Source organism: Nannobrachium achirus, assembly GCF_963921795.1.
Source record: "Nannobrachium achirus genome assembly, chromosome: 20".
NCBI lineage: Eukaryota > Metazoa > Chordata > Actinopteri > Myctophiformes > Myctophidae > Nannobrachium > Nannobrachium achirus.
In genome coordinates this window covers 46,838,580-46,862,401 of record NC_137827.1, presented here as the reverse complement: position 1 = coordinate 46,862,401, position 23,822 = coordinate 46,838,580, and the positions used below count along the sequence as shown (strand labels likewise).

General features: G+C 40.3%; 2 protein-coding genes across 2 annotated transcripts in view; both read left to right on the top strand.

Annotated features, from left to right (window-relative positions):
- The first annotated feature begins 203 nt into the window (after positions 1 to 203).
- On the top strand, positions 204 to 14,577 carry pank2 (pantothenate kinase 2). The gene is made up of 7 exons (XM_080751208.1): positions 204 to 672; positions 3,345 to 3,697; positions 4,747 to 5,000; positions 7,978 to 8,154; positions 8,790 to 8,913; positions 10,940 to 11,065; positions 11,716 to 14,577. Exons 1-7 carry the CDS (start codon positions 384 to 386, stop codon positions 11,764 to 11,766), a joined length of 1,374 nt encoding a protein of 457 aa, XP_080607334.1. The 5' UTR covers positions 204 to 383; the 3' UTR covers positions 11,767 to 14,577.
- A 618-nt stretch (positions 14,578 to 15,195) lies between these two features.
- The window catches only part of loxl3b (lysyl oxidase-like 3b), a 32,845-nt gene continuing 24,218 nt past the window's right edge, over positions 15,196 to 23,822 (top strand). The window contains exons 1-3 of the mRNA XM_080750771.1: positions 15,196 to 15,330; positions 19,486 to 19,845; positions 21,390 to 21,553. Coding sequence (XP_080606897.1) covers positions 19,494 to 19,845; positions 21,390 to 21,553 — 516 coding nt within the window. The 5' untranslated portion in view covers positions 15,196 to 15,330; positions 19,486 to 19,493. The remainder of the gene's footprint in view (positions 15,331 to 19,485; positions 19,846 to 21,389; positions 21,554 to 23,822) is intronic.

The following is a 23,822-nucleotide window of genomic DNA, read 5'->3' as shown; positions in this document are numbered from 1 at the left end:
AAAAAAAGGTATGTTGCTTTATGTGGTTCTCAAATGATATGTATTAATTTAGACCACGGACCCCCATCTCAAAATATTTTGTTTCAGCAGGGACCCCCACCAGTCCCTGAGTTAAAAATGTTCACTCTTGCCTCAAGCTAGATGCAGAACAGATACACGCCTCCACTCTGTCCTCTCCAGACCCAGACCGATATGAACCTGGTAGTAAATGGACGTCCAAAATGACATCTCTCGGTAGCTGATCATCAAGCCAAGACAACTCGAGCTTGCATGGCAACAACAACAACAAGCAAGCGCAATCAAAAGAAAGAGATCTAATAACTATCAACCCAGATCACAATAAATCGCGACACATACATGCCGCTAATTAACATTGCCTCTCAATGGCGTTCAATGGCTATCGTCAGCGCGACAATGAAGCCACCGACGACGACGACGACGGAGGAGACGATGAAACGCCCACGAAGCAGATGCGGTCCTCCATGAAGGAGGAGGAGGAGGAGGACCACCAGATACCGAAGAAAAAGCGTTGTTTCCTCCCGACGGAGCCGGACAACAGCGACGGCCCGGCGGCCGCTGCTGGAAGCGCCGGGCGGCCGTCCTCCTCCAGCCCCAGCAGCACCGCGGCGAGGCACAGGACCATGGAGCTGCTGCCGGGGAAGAACAGGCCGCGTAAGAAGCTGTCTGTCTGTCTCTCTGGGGCTCCGTGTATTTACTGGAGCAGGAAGGATCCTTGTTATATGGGCCAGTGCAGCGGCGTCAGTTAAGGTATGGCAACATGACTGGTGTCTAGACACCAGTCATGTTGCCATACCTTAGCAACATGCACGATGGAAAAGTACATTTTATTATTTCCCCCCCCTGTATGCCAAGGCATGGCAGCTGCCATAGCTTGCCATACCCCAATTGACGCCTCTGGGCCAGTGTTTCTCAAAACGTTTACATTTCAAGGAATGTCTCCCCTTAACTCTGACAGCGTACAAATGGAACCAAATGAACCCCTGGTTTCCATTTCTACACTGTCAGAGTTGACTTGTATGGGTACATTTTTAGACCCCTTTTTGAAAAGGTACCAACAGAGTCCCTGGAATCCACTTTGAGAACCACTAGTGTAGCCTATGCAGTGGTGGTGGAATGGAAGTAACCAGTACATTACCAGAGTAGGCTATTTTAATTTTCTATATCTTTACTCCACTAATACTATACTGTACATCTCGGATCCAAATGTTGTACTTAATTGTCTTTTACCCCACTACAATTATCTGAAAACTTGAGTTACTATGCAGGTATAAATGCTTATTAATGTATGTATATGTTGTGTATGTGTGTATATATATACACACACATCACACACACAAAGAAAACAAACATTAATCCACTTTAGCCTCATTTTTATACCTAGACTATTTTTCAAACATTGTGTACATTTTGGATGCCAATACTTTTACTCGAGTACATTTTGAATTCCAGACATTTACTACTTGTAACAAAGTATGTCTGTACTGTACTGCAGTATATTGCTACTTTTACTTGAGTAAGAAATGCGAGTACTTTTTTGACCACTGATTCGTTTGTATGTTTACCAAAAAAATGGGAGGCGTTCCCACGAAGGATATATCGATAGACAAATAACAATGAATGCTGCGACCGTGCCTCCGTCAAAAAAATCTCATATGTTGCATTCATGTTGGCTTGTTAAAAAGGCGATACGACCACCGTGTATAATATAAAATGTATGAAAATGTGAGCATGATCGGCATTACGACGTTACAACAGCTAACGAACGCTATATAGACAGGACCTGGTCCCCAACAAGATGGCGTTTGTAGTACACATTGTACTATTGCAGTGGTTCTCAACCTGTGGGTCGGGACCCTCTCACTCAACAGTAAACAAACCAACATAAAGGTTTAAGTATATTCACGTTTCTAAAGTGACGATTTAAGGACCTTTTAATACCTCTAAAATGACAATATTGGCCAATATGTCAAATATTAGAGGCAGAATTTGTGTTGCCAGGCGTTGTGAGCATGTAGATCATCTGCCATTTTCACAAATTATAACCATGTCATGTTATATTATACAAAATGTAAAGCTTCATTCATCTCTTAGTGCTCATCAGGGTGGGGGTTCAAATATGATTATTTTGGGGGGTCGTGGGTGGCCTGAAAAGGTTGAGAACCACTGTACTATTTGCTCCTGAGAATGGTTGCATGCAATAATGATGATGAGGGGGATACACACTGGAGCAATCAATCCTAATTTCCCCCCTCGATACGCATTAATACCCAGGAAAACGCATGTTTAAGTTAAGCCTGTTTTAGGTAGACGTGTTAAAACTTCTTAAGGCTTGTGTTGTTATGCCCACTCTATTGATTGATTGATTAATTGATTGAGGACTTTATTAGAAGTTTGCGTAGGAAAAGGTACAGTTCCATGACAGGTGAATTAAAAGGACGATAGACCCAAAAAAGCCTATAGCTTGTTTCAATTGAGATCATTTAAAAAAAAAAGTATCATAACATTGAATGGCAGTCAGAACACAGTACTATCATATGCAGAAGATATCGTCAGAAAAACATGCGTAAAACACAATGCAAAATAAATTGTATTTATAATAGAAAGGTCAGGGGGGAGGTAAGGATATTTTCATTTTGTTACTATGAAAACCTCCACCGTCTGTCTGTCAGTCCCTCCGTCAGTCTGTCCGTCACGTCATGTCACACTTTTGGCCCTACTCCTATCTCCCGCACCGTTGCCCCTATCCATGCCAAACCTTGCACACAATCCTTGGCTGGTAAACCACAACCTCCGCCCCTGATTTCTCACATGCCCCTCTGCTAGCCAATTTGTGTATACATGTAGGGCTGTCACAATTATTACATAATCGTCAAATCGTGATTATTTGACATAATCGCGAATATTTTTCATAATCGTCATAATCGTTTCCATGTTGAAAAACGTTCATATATTTAAAAAAATAGTCCAAAATAGTGGAAATAGCTGATCTACAAGCTCACAACACGTCGCATCGCGACGCGTTGTGAGCTTGTAGATCAATGTTATTTTTTAAGTATAAAGTTGTCAAATATGTCAATAATCTCTCTGTATATTTAGGTTATGTGTCATATCTACCATGTGCAACTTAAAAGCCAAACAGAAATGTAATTGTCATTGACAAAAACACAATTAAATCGTTAATCGCAATTATTTGAGGGACAAATAATCGTCATGTCAAATGTCATAATCGTGACAGCCCTATACATGCGACCTGATGGTCGCTTATCTCCCGATTAGGGATTCTTACTGGTGTTATTTGTGTGTCACGCCATCCCACACTGCAGCGTTCCCATGGTTTGGCATGGACATCGGCGGCACGCTGGTGAAGCTGGTCTACTTCGAGCCCAAAGACATCACGGCGGAGGAGGAGCAGGAGGAGGTGGAGAACCTGAAGAGCATCCGCCGCTACCTGACCTCCAACACCGCCTACGGCAAGACGGGCATCCGGGACGTGCACCTGGAGCTGCAGGACCTGACGCTGTGCGGACGGACGGGGAACCTGCACTTCATCCGGTTCCCCACGCACGACCTGCCGGCCTTCCTCCAGATGGGCAGGAGCAAGCACTTCTCCAGCCTGCACACCACGCTCTGTGCCACCGGAGGCGGGGCGTACAAGTTCGAGTCCGATTTCCGCACGGTGGGTCCACGGATTATGTTCTTAGCTTTTGTTTTGTTGTTTTCTAGAGCAGTGATTCTCAGCCGTTGCCATTTCAAGGATGCCGGGCAAATGTATTGGCCACTGACACCCATTTTATGATTTCTTTTTTTTTACCCTCACAACCCATTTAGGACTGAGTCGGATTCTAAAAAACGCCTTCTAAATCCTGACCCAAGTTTTCTGAAAAATATTTCAAAAACATCATGTTGCTATACTATACATAGCAACAACAAGAACCCCAAAAGGGGTCCCCGTCCTGAGAGGTAAATGGGGCTCCTGCCCAAAATGGGATAATTGTCAGTGTTCATTGAAATCTGAGAGTATAAATAGAACAATGTTCCCCACACAGAGAACCACTGTTTTAAAGTGTACAATTGTGATTGGCATTGGCAAAATGAGGCTTGCTAGTTTTCCTGCTTCAGTATTTAAAGGAGCTATAGTCAACTTTTTCATTGTAGGTGTACATCCTAGTCTACAGACTAGGATGTAAACAAAGTACGGGCCCTGTAAATGTAAACAAAGGGCCAAAATGATTATTTTATCATTATTTTACGCTTTTTGTGGTCATTTTTAATTGAAACACATATATGAAGCTTATTTTTTTATAAAATATTTTCAAAACATTATTTTTATTTTAGCATCCGTTTTTCAAGAAAAAGTTGACTAGCTCCTTTAATATCGTGTTGGCCTTGTAAAAAGGAAAGGAATGGTTCACCTAAAATAAAACCGAGATTGATTATGTTTTGGTCACACAATTTCCAATTCTTCTAAAATAAAAGTTTCCTGTTTCCTACACACACAGAACAGACACACACACACCCCCCTCTGGTTTCCTGCCATTCTGTTCTATGCTGACACCATTCACACTTTCCCCCCCTCTCTCGGACAACCTTATAATTTTATAATTTTTATAAAATGTAGGATGTGTGAAATGGTTCATAAACAATTGTTGGATAAGGCAAGCAATACATTAACATAAGTTTGTTTTTCGTCAATAATTGTATTCTTGTATTCCTACCATTTTAAAGATGGCTGACCTACAGCTCCATAAATTGGATGAGTTGGACTGCCTGGTTCGAGGGGTCCTGTACATCGACTCTGTGATGTCCAGTGGCCCGTCAGAGTGCTACTACTTTGAGAACCCAACAGACCCTGAGCACTGCATCCAGTTGGACTACACATTGGAGAACCCTTACCCTCTGCTGCTGGTCAACATTGGGTCTGGAGTCAGCATCCTGGCTGTCTACTCTGAAAAAAACTACAAACGAGTCACTGGGACCAGGTAATAATAATAACCATAATGGTAATACATTATAGTAATAGGAAAACCTGTATAGTATCGTAAAGCAGCCAAATCTGGACACATTTCGATCTGTACCTCGGTGGAGAAAAGATTGAGTACAGTAAAAGCCTTTTGAAATGCCTTACACTTTCTGTGCCCAAGACGTGTTAACACGTTTTCTGCGCTAGATGGTGTTCTTGGCTAATATAGACTATTCTTGGACATACTCTATTATTCAAAAGTATTTTTGTCATCCGATGACGCAACCGGAAGCAAAACGGTGTTCTTTTAGGGCTCCTAAAAACCTCTTCCAATGTTATTCAATGGAGCCATCTGCTCATAGCATGTTGTACTGTTTCGCACCGATCTTCTTTATAGAGAAGGTTCATTCAACTTCACAACTTCACTGAATGAAGTCTGCTCCAGTGTATTCTGATGGCCATGTGTTTTTTTTGGGGGGGGGAAGGTATTATGTTTTTTGGGGAAATCTCGCTTTTTCGAACGCACATCATTTCGACAACGGAGCGACAACGGAGCGTCGGCAGGTATCGCTACTCACCCAACGAAGGTTAGGGTTGGTTGTAGAAATAGCAACACGCTCCCTGTTTTTTTTCCCCTTTAAGTTAAAGAATGCTGTCTTAACTCATTTAGTGCCACCCCTTTCACCACTAGAGGGCGCCCAGTGGCCAGAGAAAATCCCATAGAGATATGCTGGTATATGCAGAAGCCCTGCAGCCATGACTTGCCTGAACACTTTCCTTTGTGCATGACTGCATGTACAGGAAGAGGATGAAGTTAGCTTGAAGTTAGCTATTGGCTACCAAGCATTTTAGAAGCCTTATTTTCGTCAACTTAGCCATGATTAAACCTTGCACACCTCATGCATGGGAAAAAAACAGAGAAGAATGAGCTCTGAAAAATCCAATGCAATCCTGGATTGCATTGGAGTGGATTTGTGCAGTTTGTTCACAGCTTTCAAACAAAAAAAATCCGATTGGAAATCCGTTCAGGCATTCTTGAGATAATCGCCCTTATGTTTTACATGTAATGTAACCAAAAATGGCTGCCCTGTATGTTAGATGGGGTTGTATGGGGGTGGAACATGCAAAATCGCGATTGAAATCATGTTCACCAGATTTGATGGGGTCCAAAAAAAAAAAAAAAAATTCAAAAAAAAATTTTTCAAAAAAAAAAAAAAATTTTTTTTTTTTTTTTTTTATATCCCGAACTTGTTCGGGATAGGCACTCTGTGATACGATAATATATCCCGAACTAATTCGGGATAGGCACTCAATGAGTTAAAGACATGACGCTGGGATTTAAAGAGCCACCACAGTCACAGCATTCTATTGACTGGTGGGATTTTCATTTTAAACGAGGTGTTTTCACAGAACAAAAGCGTGTTTTGCAATAAAAGTATGACAATAAATGATAAGTTTAACAGACTAGTATTTTCCTGTCAACCAGCAGGAGCAGCACCTTCACATACAAGAGTTAAACCTCAAACCCAGTGAAACACGCAGTCATCTTTCCAATTGATGCTGGACAGAGGCTTGTGTAGGAGGGTGGCGGTCAGGGGGCGGTCAATGTTTGGCGTCGGCTGCCCTTGTGACTCCCTGGTGCCCTGGTGTTAAAACTAACAGGATTTTGAAGCTGTCAAGACGAGGCAATTTCCTTTACTAGCCATGAACTTTTTATTTTATTTTGTAGGTATGAACAAATTGTATATCAAATTAAGTCAGTTGCACTTTAGGTCTAGTTACTCTTTGTTGGTTGGTTACACACACAAACACTCAATTCACAGGTTTGTTTACACGACTGGGGTTTCTGTCTTGTGACCTTGAAAAGGACTCTCTAATTTAGTTTGTCTGGCACTTAACTGCTTAGTTCTCCCCCGGACACAATGGCCCTCTTGTGTTTTCTTTTGGAAGAGGATGCACATTATGGCCAGTTTTAATTAACAATTTAGGGACTTAAAGCCATACTGTGTAAGTTGCTCACCTAGTGGTCATTAGCCCTATAGCGAACCGCGGTCTTTCGGCCGTTTTTCGTACCTTCAGACCCCCGCGTCTGCCTCCACCTCGCTGAGATCTATCTTTGGAGGGGTCCCTTGTTCCTGTGCGTTCAGTAATTCCAGAGATACACTCCTTCACCCTGCCTGGTAGGCGAAATTACCTAGAGACTGGATGGTACAAACCGGCGACAACAAAATGGCGACCCCACTTCAAGATGCGATGTGATTGGCCGGCAGTTGTATAACCCTCGCTGTGATTGGCCGGTAGTGTGATGACGCAATTTTGGCGCGAGATCCGGTCCACGGCAAGGATCTCAGTTTACATATAGAGAAGGCTTTACAGGCTGAAATTCACGGCGCGGATCTTCTAAAACTTTTGTGTTTTAATAGTTAGGAGAATTTTAAGATTTGTTTTATAAAAAAAGTTACATAGTACAACTTTAAATCTAATCATGTTGAAATTAGGATTTGTGAATGATCCATTGGTACTAGACCAGGGTTCATTGCTCCTGTATTTTACACTATACATTCAATGCCCCATGCATGCAATGTTTTTTCCTACCCTCGAAAAATCGATGTCGCGCCTAGAATGAATCTCGTAGCATGCGTAAAAATCCGTGTGTGTACGCGATCGTCTGTGAGGAACCTGGACCCGTCTTAATGCAACATGCTCTGATCACCTCTCCCCATAGACACATGTTTGAAGTGTTTTCTATTTTATTCTTTAAAAATAAAACAAAACCTTTCTACGTTTCCGGTTGCGTCATGACGTGCACAAGTGAAAATACATTTGGTGAACCTAGTAATGGCTACTAGATGGCGTTCTAATAGCCTAGAGCGCCATCTAGGGCCCAAAATGTATAAACACGTTCTGGGCACTGAAAGTGTTAAGCTCTGCTTGCAAGGCATGCAGTCACATGAAATGAACAGTAACGTTACAGTTGTCGCTGTGTCTCTTCCCAGCCTCGGCGGTGGGACATTTCTGGGTCTGTGTTCCCTGCTGACTGGATGCTCTAGCTTTGAAGAGGCCTTGGAAATGGCCTCTCAGGGTGAGAGCACCCGCGTGGACAAGCTGGTGCGCGATATCTACGGCGGGGACTACGAGAGGTTTGGACTGCCAGGCTGGGCTGTGGCCTCCAGGTATCCACTACAAATAGAGTTTAAATCGCATTTGACTCTTTTCTTTGTTATGATGAGATCTAAGACTCATGATAATGCTCAAGGTCAGACTCGAACTGTGGGATGTAATGAAGAATACACGTAGCAAGAGAATTTATTTTTCTTCTATTGACATTTAAAAGCGACTATTGAACATTTTAAATTAGTGGCCATTTAGCAAAGGGGGCAACAACTACCGTCTATCACTCCCACAACTCTAGCCAAAACACCCACAAGCAGCCATTGAGTGACAGATCAATATTGGAGCATATTGAAAGGTGATACACTTCTCGTCAGCTCTGCGTGCACACGTGACGTGTGTGCAATATAAATATAAACAATGAAGCATCTGAACATTTAAATTGTCTGAATAGCAGCAGCCTGATGGATGAGCATCAAAGTATTATTTGATACATAACAAGGAATGGATTAAAAGATGTTGGAAAGCACTAGAGTAAGTACATCTCATGGCCTGCAAACGCTGCCATTATCCCAAACTTGTGTAGTTGTTGGTATTGCTTTAGATTAGAATTAAAATGTTGATTTAGAAATTCAAGTTATGAATGAGGCTTCAAAAGTATTGGGCGCTAACCCTATTTTTTTTTATGTGTCTGCAGTTTTGGCAACATGATGTCCAAAGAAAAGCGAGAGTCGGTTTCCAAAGAGGACTTGGCCAGAGCCACGCTGGTCACCATCACCAATAATATTGGCTCCATCACCAGAATGTGTGCTCTTAATGAGGTTAGTTGGCCAACAGTTGATACAAACCTCAACTAGGTTTTAACTAGGGGTGTAACAATACATTTAATAGCGATGCGATACCCTTCACGATACTTGGTTGATGATAAGATACATGGACGATATTGTTTCATTCATGGCGATATGATTTGATTCAATGATTTAAAATCGATATAGTAACTATTAGCAAAGAAATTAAATCTCTGTGAAACGTGTCAATAATGCAGGTTTTTTTAAGAGAAAATCTATTATTGATATAAATAAGTAAACACAATTATTCTCTAGCAAATTACATGGACATTATATTTCAACACCTATATGGACAAACCTTGATATGAACATAGAGATTACGCTCATTTATCGACAGTTCAAGAGTAGCTATATAGAATTAGACCCCTCTTTTTCATTTTCCTTCTTAAAATTGCTAAATAAAAGGCACAAATACTTAGTTTCCATACAATCGATTATTTGCTTGTAGATCGGCTAGTTTCACTATTTTAAATAGTTTTTAAAATGAAAAATACAGAACAAACGTTTTTGGACATACAAGTTTCCACCTGACAACGATATACTGTATATTTAACATTTTTGAATAAATATTTGAAGTTTTTTAGAATACTTCGGTCAGGATTTAGAAGGCGTTCTAGAATCGGCCTCAGTCCTAAATGGGTTAAGCATTATGATCATTACTCAAATTATACATTGAAAAGTCATATTACCGAGAAGGAAAAGGATCCTGCAATCACATTTGGGGATGAGCCGACCAGATTTGAATGCGTTAAACATGCCAAATTATTTCCATGCTTTTCAATTGCAAATGCCACATAGGCTAGTTGAATAGTATTCAGAGATCTGTAAAGCAGTTACTCACCCAATATTATTGTTCGATTTTGGAATGAAAATCTGTTGATCGATCGTAGAATCCCTAATCATAGTATACGTATAATCTGCCTCTACTGTCAAGTGCACTGTAGACCACCAAAAAAGCCTTAGCAGAGTAAACTGCCATCACAAGTATTAAAGCTATACTGTGTAAGTTGCTCAACTAGTGGTCAGTAGCGTCCGCGTCTTTCGGCCGTTTTTCGCCGCGGACCGGGCCTCACACCCCCGCGTCACCCCCGCGTCTGCCTCCACCTCGCCGAGATCTATCTTTAGAGGGGTCCCTGGTTCCTGTGCGTTCAGGCATTCCGGAGAAACGGAGTGTTTCACCCGAGTATAGATAGAGACACACGGGCGCCTACAAATATGGCCGCCCTATTGTGATAGCTAGCGACCCCACTTCAAGATGCGCTGTGATTGGCCGGCAGTGTATAACCCTCGCTGTGATTGGCCGGTAGTGTATGATGACGTAATCTTTGCGCGAAAACCGGACCCCGGTCAGGATCATAGAAAACATATAAAGAGAAGGCTTCAGAAGCTGAAAATAACGAAGTGGGTGTTCTAAAACTTTAGCGATTTAAGAGTTAGGACAATTTTAAGATTTGTTTTATAAAAAAAGTTACATGGTACAACTTTAAATATGCTGTTTCATTATCTCTTATTTCCTCTGTGCTTTCAGCCTCTTTACGGTGCTGCCTTGTGGAATCTTGATCAAGCAGCATTGTACAGGGCTATGAAAGCGCAGACGGATATCTGCTGTGTAACGGTTTATCCTGCTGTATCGGTCTTTCTTAGCTTTTGTGTTAGTATATAGGCCTAATTGATCAGAAATTATCTGATTTTATTTCTGATAATGGCAAGTGAACGTTGCTGTAGTGCATTTTGTCTTTTTGTGAATGAATAGCAAGTCTTCATTTTATGGTACCATGGCTCATGCAGTCCTTTGGCTTGTATTTACTTTGTCCAGATTCAAATGTATTCATTTTGTGGCAAACTGTGGGTGGTCAAGTGATCTGAGATCATGTTTGTCATAGCAAAAGTCTGAGAACACAGAACAGTGAGTTGAATTCAATTGCTAACTATAAGTTATCATGAAATTTAAAAATATGTCCTAATTAGTTCCTCCCTTCTGTGTGTTTCTTTGGTGAAGAACATCGAGAGGGTGGTGTTTGTGGGAAACTTCCTCAGGGTGAACACGCTCTCCATGAAGCTCCTAGCCTATGCCATGGACTACTGGTCCAAAGGCCAGCTCAAAGCACTCTTCCTCAGGCATGAGGTAAGCTCTTCCTTCCCAGTAGCTAAGCAAGCATGAAGAAAATTCACATTCTGTGATTTAATAGGCCTGCTGAATGAATTTTAGGCACAGACTTAGATTCTTCAGGTAACTGTAGAACACTCAGTAATATTGAACTTTTTCATTTATAATAGCCATGGTTGTTGGTATGTCCCCTAAATATTCTGTGTGCAATAGTTATAATTACTTAAAGGGCCACTTCACCTCTGGTACAACCAGATCTTATTGTATTGTTGTTTGGGACACAATCAACACAATCCTGAGTTATTCTTTGTGTTCAATGTGTGTTTTGAGATATTTTAGTATTTCAGCTGTGCTAGTGATGCGTTTTGCATCACATGATGCAGCATGATCATATGATGCAAAATGCATCACTAGCACAGCTGAAATACTAAAATATCTCAAAACACAGATTGAATACAAAAAATAACTCAGGATTGTGTTGATTGTGTCCCAAACAACAATAAAATAAGATCTAGTTGTCCCAGAGGTGAAGTGGCCCTTTAATCATTTATCAACAGTAGATACAAACAGCTCATGAGACTCCACCAAAATGGGAACACTAATAAACAAACCATTACTTAAAATAATGATTTACCATGGAATAAAACAACTTTATTTTTGTCTTTTAGGGCTACTTTGGAGCAGTCGGGGCTTTGCTGGAGCTGCTCAATCCATCCTAAGCCATGCAGCACTTCTTACCTGAAGCATTGACCATTAGCACTTTAGAATCTGTCCAAACACTTGGAAACACTGTATCCAAAAGGTCAATGTTGTTGGTCCAAGGACCGTTTATCCATTAGGAAGCCACCAGTGGTGGAAAAGCACAAAAAGGATGTTTTACTTTAGTAGAAGTATCAATACTACAATGTAGAAATACTCTGTTGACAAGTAAACGTCCGGAATTCAAATTGTACTTGAGTAAAAGTACAAAAGCATTGGTATCAAAATGTTCCTAAATACCAAAGATGAAAGTACTTGTCATGCAGAATGTCCCATTTTAAGTTTTTCTATGTATAAAAAGCTTTTGAAAATACAAGTAACTAGTAACTAAAGTTCTCAAATAGTTGTAAAGGTACAATGTTTGGATCCAAGATGTAGTGGAGTAGAAGTAAAAGTATTGGAAAAGTACAAATATCTCAAAATTGGACTTAAGTACATTTACTTAGTTACTTTACACCACTGCCATGGACCATTTTATCCATTAGCCAGCTGTCTTTTAAAGGTCTCTTCCAAAGCTCATTTCAAAGAAATTCACCACGGTTGCCTAGAATTTGGTAACAAAAAAACAAAAAAAACATCTGTAACTACATAGACTCAACACTTACTGTACTCTTGAGACCTGGCTAAAACTAAAACAGTATTTCTAAATGGTTACTGTAGATAGAATCTTTTTTTTTTCTTTTTCTCTCCATGTGTGTCAGATAGTGGACATTTGTTTCCTATGACAGATTGCCAGAGCATAGAACAGTAGTAACACACATTATAAATGACATGACTACGTTTCTGTGATTGACATCTTAACCCATTCAGAACGGGTACACATTTTGTGTATCATTATTTTATGCTTTAACTATTGAAAAATAGCAGATATACAAGCTCACAGCGCATCTGCTATTTTTGAAAAATCGTGAAAATTAGAATTTTGACCCGATTCTATAAGTGTCTTTTGAATCCTAAGATTTTTTGAAAAAACCTATGTTTCTATGTCAGCAATCTGGCCAGCCATCGTCAAAGAAAAGGTCCTTTTTACTTAAATGGAGCTCAGTTAGTCTGTTCTTGAGAGACTACTATGTCAGTGGTTCTCAAATGTTTTCATGTGAAGGACCCCCAAAATTATATTTATTTGGCCACGGACCCCCATCTCAAAATATTTAGTTCCAGGGACCACCCAGATGCAAAATTTGAGTTACAAACGTTTGCTTTGAAAATACATATATTCAAAGATTTGCACACATTTTCACAACTTTTTCAAAAATAGCAGATCTACAAGCTCGCAGCGCGGCACTCGGTGCCGTGCTGTGAGCTTGTATATCTGCTATTTTTCACTGGTTAAAGCATTCAATAATTCTAGGCCTAAAACCCAACACAATAGATGTCAATAGAAAATAACAGCTTCCCCCCCTTCCCTCCCTCTCCTTTTCTCCCTTAACTTTGGCAGCTTTGACTTGTGTAGTCACTTTTAATTACAGTTCTAAAATGACTTACATTGGGTTTGTGCTCTGAAACACCTACTGTTACATTTTATTGTGCGGCTGATTGTGTACATGTGAATAGAGGCATATTTTGGCATTTTCAAAGCTGGGTTAATTAAGAGTGGCATTTTAGACACAATACTATGTCGGAGGGACAACTGAGCGACAAAGGAATCCCTAAAGTCTGCACACAGGCAGGCTGGGTATTCAATGAATGCATTGAAAAGAAGCACCTTGTCTATTTGAATACTTCTACCTGAGATCATATATTTTTTTGAGATCTCAATGCCCGCAGGTTAAGAGTGTATTAATGCTTATTATTAACCAATGTGTTCTGAGACACCTTTTCATTTAACTTTTCTTTTTTTGTGTGTGTGTTTGTTTTTCATTCACTGCCTTTGTAGACAAAGTTGTTGCGGTTTTGTGCAATTAGCAGGGATGCACTGATATAGACACCAGCATGAGAAACCAGACCACTGCTAGACAGAAACGGTATCAATGTCAGACTTTCTCCTGTACTAAAAGCCATGAACCTCAGGAATAATATACCTTTCTCACAAAGATGTTAAGGGTACACCCAGTCACTTCTACATATTGAAACAAATGGTCTACTCGACAGTACATTGTTAAGTTTAAAAAAAAGTGTTACAAGGCATGAGTCAGTACTAAATAGAAGTTGTCCTCATTCTAATAGACTAGAAAATACTTATTTTTGCATCCTCTTAGGCAATAAGATAAACACAAGATGTTAAAGAGTGAAAAGGGGACATGAAGCGTACTTTGTTTGAAAAGACTAGACATTTGTAAATGTGTATGTGCATTGACTGAGCCTGCAGGACTAGACTAAGAGTCTAGTAAAATCAGCCAGTCCCATTTCGCCCCATTGAGAATAAATCGGACCTGAATATGTCATGATTGTTTAATAGCTTATAAACAGGAGCACTTTTGTTTTTGTACGATAACTTTTCCCATCTGTATTCTGTGGAAAGAAGCAAAGGGACCATGTACAAATTTAAGCTGGTTATTCAATACACTGCCGTCCAAAGAGGTTTGACTTTGAATTGATTTGGGACTTGTAAAAGCCTACTTGCTTTGGGTTATCAAAGCAATCATACATTTGAGTTCTTAAGGATAATGGTCTTACTGTTTGTATTTAGGTTTCTTACTAAAGTGCCTATGGTGTTTTTTGTATTAAAATACAATTATGGTTGACAATCATACGATCATATTGTGGATTTGTATACTAAGGTTTCTTTCCCTCTGTTGGCGAATGACATGTACTTTGCAAAATAAATGTTATTTTTATTACAGAATACTGTACTCATTCTTAGTCATTATTTTCATATCAATTTCACACAAGAGTTTGTCACTGCTGAAATATGAAGTTTTTCTCTCTTCAGAAGCCAATTCACATCAGCATTTTTTTTTTTTTTTTTTTAAGAATTTATTAGAAGTTTGTAATAGAAAAAAAGTACAGTTTCATGACTGTACAAATCACTGGTACAAGGTCAACTAAAAGGAGATCCTAGAAAGCTCTGCGGCTTATTTCCACAGGAACCACACTTTAAGTATTCCACTATTTAATATAACATTTCACTTTTAATAGTTTTTTTTAGCTATAATATATATTTATACACGTCTGAAATAAGTCTCTTTATGTTACGCAATAATGAGCCAAGGCGGTTCCAAAACCATTCATGAAAGAGGTAGTGTCTTTTCCAGAGGAAAAATCCAGCCCCCTTCTAAAGTTGTGTAAAAGTCCACGAGTCGCCGCCTCCTCTCCTCCTCTCCCCCTCCTCCTCGGTGAGGGTTGTACAGCTGGCAATTTACAGACAAAAAGACTGAAAGGCATAATTGGCTGTTAGGTGGACGGTGGACCTCTTGCCCCGCAAATTGGTGCCCTTTTTTTATTGGGAGATGAATTAGAGCAAGTTAGGGATGTTTCTTTTACAGTTTTACTACGGTTTTTAAAGTTTGCGAACTCCTGGATAGAATAAAGGGCTGGATTGTGGAATTATAGGAGGACCGTTACTTGGCTATAACCCTCTTCAGGTAAGAAAGTGAAAGTGCTCTTATCTGATTCCTTTTAGTGGCAACGGCGAACTGACTTCTGCATGGACGAGCTCGGAATGTCTACGTTTGATTTAGCGAAAAGAAATACATTTCATGCAACTTGTATCACCAGAAATCTAAACTATAGGCCTAATCTTATTTGCATGGCACATAAAAGATGCGATTCGAAAAAAGACGGCTGAGTAGCCTATTAAATAACTACTAAACGTGCATGCTAATTATTACCAATACGCATAGTTAATGTCAAAAGCCACTCTTCAAATAACTTGAAACTTAAGCAGTAGTAGCCTTATTTATTTAATGTACTATTTCAGCGTTTTCTCCATCCAGTTTAGACGAGCAGAGCGATATCATATTTGGAATGTTATTACAATCGGAAAGAAATGGCGATCCAGTGCCAAACTATGACCTAATTGGACTCCTGAATTTCTTTTACAGCTCTGGTGTACCCTAACGTCTGCGGTAGTCTATGATTCCGTCCTTATGTGTGGTCGTTCCAAATATTTCTGGTTCAGGCTAGATCTTTTTGTCCATATACGTGGTCTTTCTTTCCAAATGTGGGCTATTCAGCCAGACAGTCAAACTATAAAAGAGAAAGACTTCCAATATCCTTATGTCACTGTTATGGCTCTAGGGGGGATAACAACCAGATTCTTATTTGAGTTATTTGAGTTGTTGGCTGACTTCTCATCCCCCACTAACACCCAAGGGGGAGATAATCAGATTTTATGCAACCAGCAGCAGCCAAAGGTTTTTTGTAGCTAGGCAGGTTTCACTGTGTGCTGATATCTGAGTTCTTTTGAATCTACCAAAGTATAAACAGTTAGAGACAAACTCTGACTTAATTAACAAACAGGTTACAGGTCAAGCTAAGACAACACAGGAAGGTTGGCCTTGTTTATTTCTCAGTGCCTCTGGCAATGCAGCTCTGTGTTGTGTGTTGATCTTTGACACCCAGGAGCACATTGGTAGGAGGGTGTGTGTGTGTGTGTGTGTGTGTGTGTGTGTGTGTGTGTGTGTGTGTGTGTGTGTGTGTGTGTGTCAGAGAGAATGGTAGATCAAGCATGAAGAGAGAGAAAGCAAAGGGGTAATTGAGAGACAGAATGAGGATGAGAGGAAATATCTGTAAAATTGAACATGAATGGAGAGAAAGAAATTGTAGTCAGATACTGAGTGGACGAGTATAAGAATTCAGTATTGGGGAAAAAGTACTCACATTATTTACGTAAAGGTATAAATACTGCAATATAGAAATATTCTGTTACAAGCAAGTCAGACATTCACAATGTACTTATTACAATAAATAATAATAAACTATAAATGTAGTGGAGTAAAAGTACAATATTTGAATCCGAGATGAAGTGGAGTAGAAGTTAAAGTATTGGAAATACTCAATAGTAAAGTACAAATATCTCAACTGTACTTAAGTAAATGTACTTAGTAACTTTACACCACTCTAAGAATTACTGTGAGTGTGACAGAGAAATGACAAGGCGATAGTTTGACAGATACAGAGGGATGAGGTGCGGACCGTGCGGTGTGTGTGTGTGTGTGTGTGTGTGTCTGTGAGAGAGACGAGTTTGTATGAAATATGCTATGTGTATCCATGCCATACACTGTGAAATTGGACTCAGATGTCCCAGTGAGTCTCAGACATGTGCTGGAAAGGGTAGCTTTAGTTTGCGGTCTCTGAACAAACACACCACACTACTGTATTTGTGTCTCTGGTGGAGCAACCCCCCGTTAAATGTTCCACTCTCAAACCACTGCAGTGTAACTGTCAACTTATCAATAGCAGTCTTATGCACAACTCAGTAGGTAATCGAGCGGTAGCCTACAGGAATTCATTTATGAATTTCACAGTACGGCTGGCGGGTGCCTGGATTGGTCATACGTTATCTAAACTGGTTGGCCAGGATGGTTTGAATTGGTCATATTCATGTGTCATCCATGTTGCTCTTTTGACATAAGTTTGACATTTTCTTAATGAATGAATTTCCTTGCTTGTCGGTCTCAAGACATTTTTCCTTTCCCACAACGTAATGATATTACTGCGTACAAGCTCATTTAGGGCTGCTGCCCTTTGCATGTTTGTGAACAGACTAGACACTATAGAGGCTTATCGTCATAAAAACAAAAAGGTCATGCTGCCAAAATGACGCTGAATATTTTTTTATTATCTCCTCAAAGGAGCTTTTCTCAATGTTGCATAACCCTAAATCTTGTTCACAAATAACCGGGACATAGCAAAACGTTGCACTTAAGAGTAACCGAATTTCCTCAGCAGTTAGCCAACCCCAACCCTGCATTTCTAGCATGGCACCTGGGATTATAACAACCAGAGGCATCAATTGGGTATGGCAAGGTATGGCAGCTGCCATACCTTGGCTACAGGAAAAAAAATGTACTTCTTAAAATAAATTCATTATGCCTGTTGCTAAGGTATGGCAACATAACTAGTGTCTTGCTCACGTAGCTTCGTGCACGTGCAAGACACCAGTTATAGTGCCATACCTTAGCTTTTGCTGAACTGTACGCCACTGATAACAACCTTTCAGAGGTGACCACGGCAGGCCACAGCAGGCCACCTGTCATCATCAGCAATGTCAGTGAAGGCATAACAATTCTTAAATGTAATAAACACCATAAACAATTAAACATCTATGTTGTGATAGCCTATATGTTGACTTGATTGTCATTCGAGGCTGATTCATGTTTAAATGTCTACTGCTATTCCGTCCTCCATTAGAGTCAAGTAAACACTGACCAGATGTTTTAACTCAAGCAGCTGGAGCAACTCTACACTCTTACATCCATCCCACTTCTAGGAGAATCACTCATCCATGCATGTGCTCTGCATACTTTCAGCTCCTTTGGTTCATGCCATCTCAGACCTGAGACTAAGCTCTCTGCAAGATATATTGAACCACTGAAGTGTTTATATATAATCTGTAATAAGGTGGTGCTCCAGTTCAGGGTGCGGAAATGAAGCCAGACTTGCAAGCATGGGGCGCCCGCTGGCATCCATGGGGAGCTCCTACTCCATGATGCGTTTGCTCAATATGATAATGCATTGGTTATTCTATATGGTAAGCAATAAGCGCCATCGAATCACTGAACACGGAAGTATATTGTGTATATATTGATGTCTAGTCTCGCGTAGCCAGTCAATCAGGGAACCTGTGTCTACTGAATGTGTCTGGTGACATCTAGATTCAATGAATGGCCTAGAACCGTGTGGAAAAACATCTGAAATCTTAAAAATAACAGCATGGCCGAACCATTTGGTTTTCAAGTCAGTGGGTGTATAGCCCATGCATTTAGATCTCTAATGACATATCAGTAGGTTCAGTCTCTGACTGTCTGGCTACACAAGACTAATTAATGTCTAAAACACTGTCACAAGGTGGTGTTACCCTTCCATTGTACCAGCTGCATCTCGGTTGTCTCATGATGATGGCTTTATAATATTCTTATCCTCTCTCTTCCCCTTTATCTACATCATCCCATTTATCATTGAAATAGATGCAATAATTCAATTAAAATACAGATCAAAGCTTTTGCCTGTTTTTTTCCCTTCTAGGAAAGAACATGTGTTTTTAATATTGTGTACACTCAGTCTATTTAAAACACATGGAGTGTCAGGAAAACGATGTATTGGCCTTTTACTCACCTCATAAAAGTATTGCTTATCAAAGCAAAAGCAGACTTGAATTATGGACCAATTCAAACAATAAACTGACTCTTTGTTTTAGATCTGATTTGACTCCACTTAAACCGGTCTGTTACTGACTTTTTTCATTTGACCTACTACTCAGTTAATTGAATATTGGCTATACAGCCAATTTATTATTGAAACATTTCAACCATACTGTAAGCCTGGGCTACTGGCATAGTGGTCCAGGCACCTAGGCTGGTAGTCCGGCCTGACAGCGCATCGTGGGTTCAAGTCCCGATCCTGATGACCTTTGCTGTGTGCCACCCCCACCATCCCATTTCCTGTCAATCTACTGCATACCTATCAATAATAATAAGAAATGGTATACTGTACACACTTACATCATCTTTACATTTCAGGCGCCAACATACTGACCTTTAAACCTTTTAACCAGACTTGAATTTCCATATCTGCAGGCGCAACGATGGAGAATTCAAGACGGCGGCAACGATTAGCCATCAGCCTTCTAATTGGCTTGTGGTTTCCTTACTGCCTCGCCCAGACCACACCCTCAGCCACAACCACAACCTCCGCGGTGGTGACCACAACCTCCCCCCCGCCCCGGACCACCCCGGCCCCCGAGCGCCTGAAGGTGAGGATGGTCGGATACCCCCGCAAGCACAATGAGGGCCGCATCGAGATCTTCTACAAAGGAGAGTGGGGTACCATCTGCGACGACGACTTCTCCCTGTCCAATGCCAACGTGCTCTGCCGCATGATGGGTTTCGTCTCCGCCACGGGCTGGACACACAGCGCCAAATATGGAAAGGGCCAAGGTAGGAAGCGATGGCGTGCATTATTTACTCTGTGATTCACTATTGTGATGCTATTCAATGGGTGTCCAAAGTGTGGTCTGGGGGCCAAATGCGGCCCAGGGACACATTATATATTCCTAAATCTAGTATAATTTGTCAGGATTCCTTGTTCACTGTTGTCTCATTCTATGGGGTCAAAGAAAGGCAATTTTATTGTATTTTTTACCTTGCACGTCGGTTACATTTGCCAATGTGAAATAACGTAATTTGTGTTTTGTTCAGAGCACACACATGACAAAAGACTATCGATATTAAATATTGATGATGATAGTTAAATACAATCGTTTAAATGTTATGCATATTTATATGACTTTGTTATGGTCCAACCGAAAGTACATTATGTCAGGAGATGTAGTCGGCTCTTGAGTGTTTTAATATTTTCTAATGTGGCCCCCTTTGAAAACAGTTTGGACACCCCTGTTAATGCTTCTGATTTGGGGAAAAACATTTTTGGATTTGTGCACATGGAACCTAAATCTCAATTTCCTTTAATATGCCTGCTATGTTTGAAACTGGATGTTAAAGCCATGTAAGCCATGTAACTTTACTTTTCTACCCTGGATTTGAACCCGCGGTGCTGACTTTTCCGCCATTGAGCCAATCTCTCGAGGCAGAGTCAATGATGGCAGACAGACCGAGTGGGAGTCGCCCTTTCTTTGCGATGGCTCGCCAGCTTGCCATTGAGCCAACAGAGCCTGCCTGAATTTGTGTCATGACCTTTGACACGATCTATTCCCAAAAGAACAGGGAGACAAAATACAACTGAAATTGTTGTTATATATTGTTATCGTTATATATTGTTGTCATATTACCATACTCTACCATACAGATAGGACACATTTTCATTTTATTAAGTTACCCCGCCGCTTTAAGATCAGATACCGATCATTTGTTTCCCCAAATCAAGATCAAAATGATCGATGAATTATGATGATCAAAACATCTAGAAAATGTTATCATTGTCGTAGATTCTTTTACAGGTTTATAGGCACTGTTGGATGGAGTGGTCTTGAAATATTAATATTTTTGGTGGAGCTGTGTGTTCTTGCAAATGGTAGCTAAAACTCATGTTACTTTTGGCAGGTCTTCAAATATTGTAGTTTCTCGGCTCCTTTCAGGCTGGTCTCAAAATTGGAAACATCTTCCAAAAATATACAGTAGCGAAACATTTTGTGGTTTTAGCATGTTGAACCAAATATTTCTCAGAGCCTAGGATCCTTTTGGAGCTACTATATTAACCCGTTAAACACCGGGAAAAGATCTGGATCATTTTAAACTTTTGTGTTGGCTATTCAAAAATATGCAGAAATACAAACAAGCGAGCTTGTACATCTACCATCTTTGAACAAAACAGATCTTTTAACATAAATCTTGTGAAATCTGATGGGGGTCCGCGGCCAAATATATATCCATTTGGGGGTCCTTGACACGAAAACTACACTGATTTGGAAAGGCATTGGTATAGAATCGGACTTGGGTCTTAACGGTATGTTGCCTCTGTGCAGGAAAGATCTGGCTGGACAATGTGCAGTGCAATGGTGGCGAGAAGAGCATTGAAGATTGTAAATCTCGGGGCTGGGGCAACAGCGACTGTACCCACGATGAGGACGCTGGGGCGGTGTGCAAAGACGAAAGGATTCCCGGCTTTGTGGACTCCAACATCATTGACGTAAGTAAGACTCCAAAAATACTTTTCATTGAGATTAGGCCATCATTTGCCTGGTCTGAGTGAGCCTGCTTAACACTACATCTAAACTGCTGTAAGCTACGATTGCAGTGACTATGATCGTAAACATTCTGTGTTAGTGAGGCTGAGAGCTTGTTAGAAGCCTGTAAAAAACACTTTGCCCTCACTTTACCTTATATACAGTTGTTTTAACTCACATGGGAGACATGTTATGGCTCAGTACAACTCTACCTGTTGCCATATGTTAACCCCTAGTGAACATATGGTGGTAATTAGCCTGTAGTCTATACCATGTGTGTGCAATCATTAAAAAAGACAGCAGGTAGTCAAACTATGACTGCGATGCAGTCAATGGAAAAGCTTACCAGCTAAAGGCTCATCCCCTCAAGATAAAGATAAAGATAAAAAAAATATCGTTCTAAACTGAAGTGGATGGTAGTGTCCACACTGGACACTACCATCCATTTCAATTGAGAAAGATATTTTTTATCTTTGTCTTTATATGGGTGGGAATGACCCTTAAACCTGCTAGTCCCTTACCCAGGATGCTGTTTTTTGATAGACTATTCCGGAATGACAAGGAAAATGTACCTTTATTCTTATAAAGCACTGCTGAGAATAATGATGGCTGTAGCCATTGCTTTAACTATAAGCCCTACTATATAATTTGGCTATTCGTAACTAGCTGATCTACTAGCTCTACTAGCTAAAATACAGCACATTGTGTTTTGTGAGCTTATATCTATCTCTCTAAAGATTTGAACATGCATATGGCTGAAAGTTGTTAAATTCATTGAAGGAGATTGTGACTGGAAGTTTCACAGTTTTGATCCCTGGAAATGGACAAGGGAAATGGGCAAGTCGGTTCCCACACCTGTGGTGTACCTGAGAAAGTCAATGCCTCCATAGTAGCCACCATGGCAGGCTCTATGCACAGCAGCCATAATGGAAAAAATTGGGCCCCTTCATTACTTCCTTCACATGTGTTACCAGTGATACTAATTTGGTTCCGTTTGTAGTACTCCCTCAAAGTTATGGTGGTCCTTGAAATCAAAACGTTTGAGTAGCAGTCCTACACTAAATGGAACTGAGCCTTCATTAGAATCATTGGTGATATAGAAGGAAGTAAGGAAGGGGCCCAGTTTCTTTACAATATGCAACACGTTGTGAGCTTAGATAGATAGATAGATAGATAGATAGATAGATAGATAGATAGATAGATAGATAGATAGATAGATAGATAGATAGATAGATAGATAGATAGATAGATAGATAGATAGATAGATAGATAGATAGATAGATAGATAGATAGATAGATAGATAGATACCTTTATTATCACAAGGGGAAAATCAGTTGCCCAGAGGCAGCACAGCAGTATAAGGTTATTTACAAAGTTACAGAGAAGTAAGAAAAAAGATTAAAAAAAAAAAAAAAAAAAACAAGAACAGAGTACAGTAAGAGCAAGGTACATCAAGAAAGGGAACGAATAATATATGTATATATATATACATAAAGTGTCCTTAGGCACAACTATCAATATAGTACAGTGCCCCCAAATCAAAGTGATCATAACAGTCAATGCTAGTTAGTGCAACAAGTATCTCACCATCATGTCAAACACAAGCAAAAATACTCAAAAATACTAACGCAACCTAATAGTGCAGAGTGTCCAAAGGTCAGTGCGATATAAAAACAACTAGAAAAAGAAAGAAACAAGAGAGTGTGACGCAGCAAGACGCACAAGAGCACCCTCCCTGGAAGGTCCTTAGAGGTCAGAGTCGGTGCAACTAAAGTTCCAGAAAGAAAGGCTACCGTCGTCCTCGGTTAGCTTGTAGATCTGCTATTTTTTGTCAAATGTTATATTTGGGATATAAATGGGATATTTTGATTATCGCGATAATATCGTAAATCGCAATTTCTTTCGTCACAGTAAGTAGTTCATGAATGAAAGGTCTGAGGTGAACAAGGTTAGACTGGGGAGCTCGTCACACACGGTTCCCTGGAAACAGCAGGAACTCTGCACTCTGACAGCAGATCCATTAAAATGGCTTGAATCACTGCCTTTTGATTCGACAGGGTCTCCCCCTTGCCAAGTCACTCTGATGTGCAGTATTTCAAAAAGATGTTTTTCCTAACAGATATGGCTTTTCTCAAAAGCAGAGTTTTTGCTTCCTTCTTTCCGTCGATCCAGTTGTTATGAGTCAGACTCTGTCAACTGTGGGGTCCAGACAACAGTTCAGGAATGCAGCC

What these genes read in the sequence shown, in the direction of transcription:
- pank2 (XM_080751208.1), top strand. Translation starts at nt 384, where the DNA reads ATGGCGTTCAATGGCTATCGTCAGCGCGACAATGAAGCCACCGACGAC. An exon ending in GGCTGGGCTGTGGCCTCCAG is followed by an intron (nt 8,155 to 8,789) that starts GTATCCACTACA and finishes ATGTGTCTGCAG; the next exon opens with TTTTGGCAACATGATGTCCA. An exon ending in CACTCTTCCTCAGGCATGAG is followed by an intron (nt 11,066 to 11,715) that starts GTAAGCTCTTCC and finishes TTTGTCTTTTAG; the next exon opens with GGCTACTTTGGAGCAGTCGG.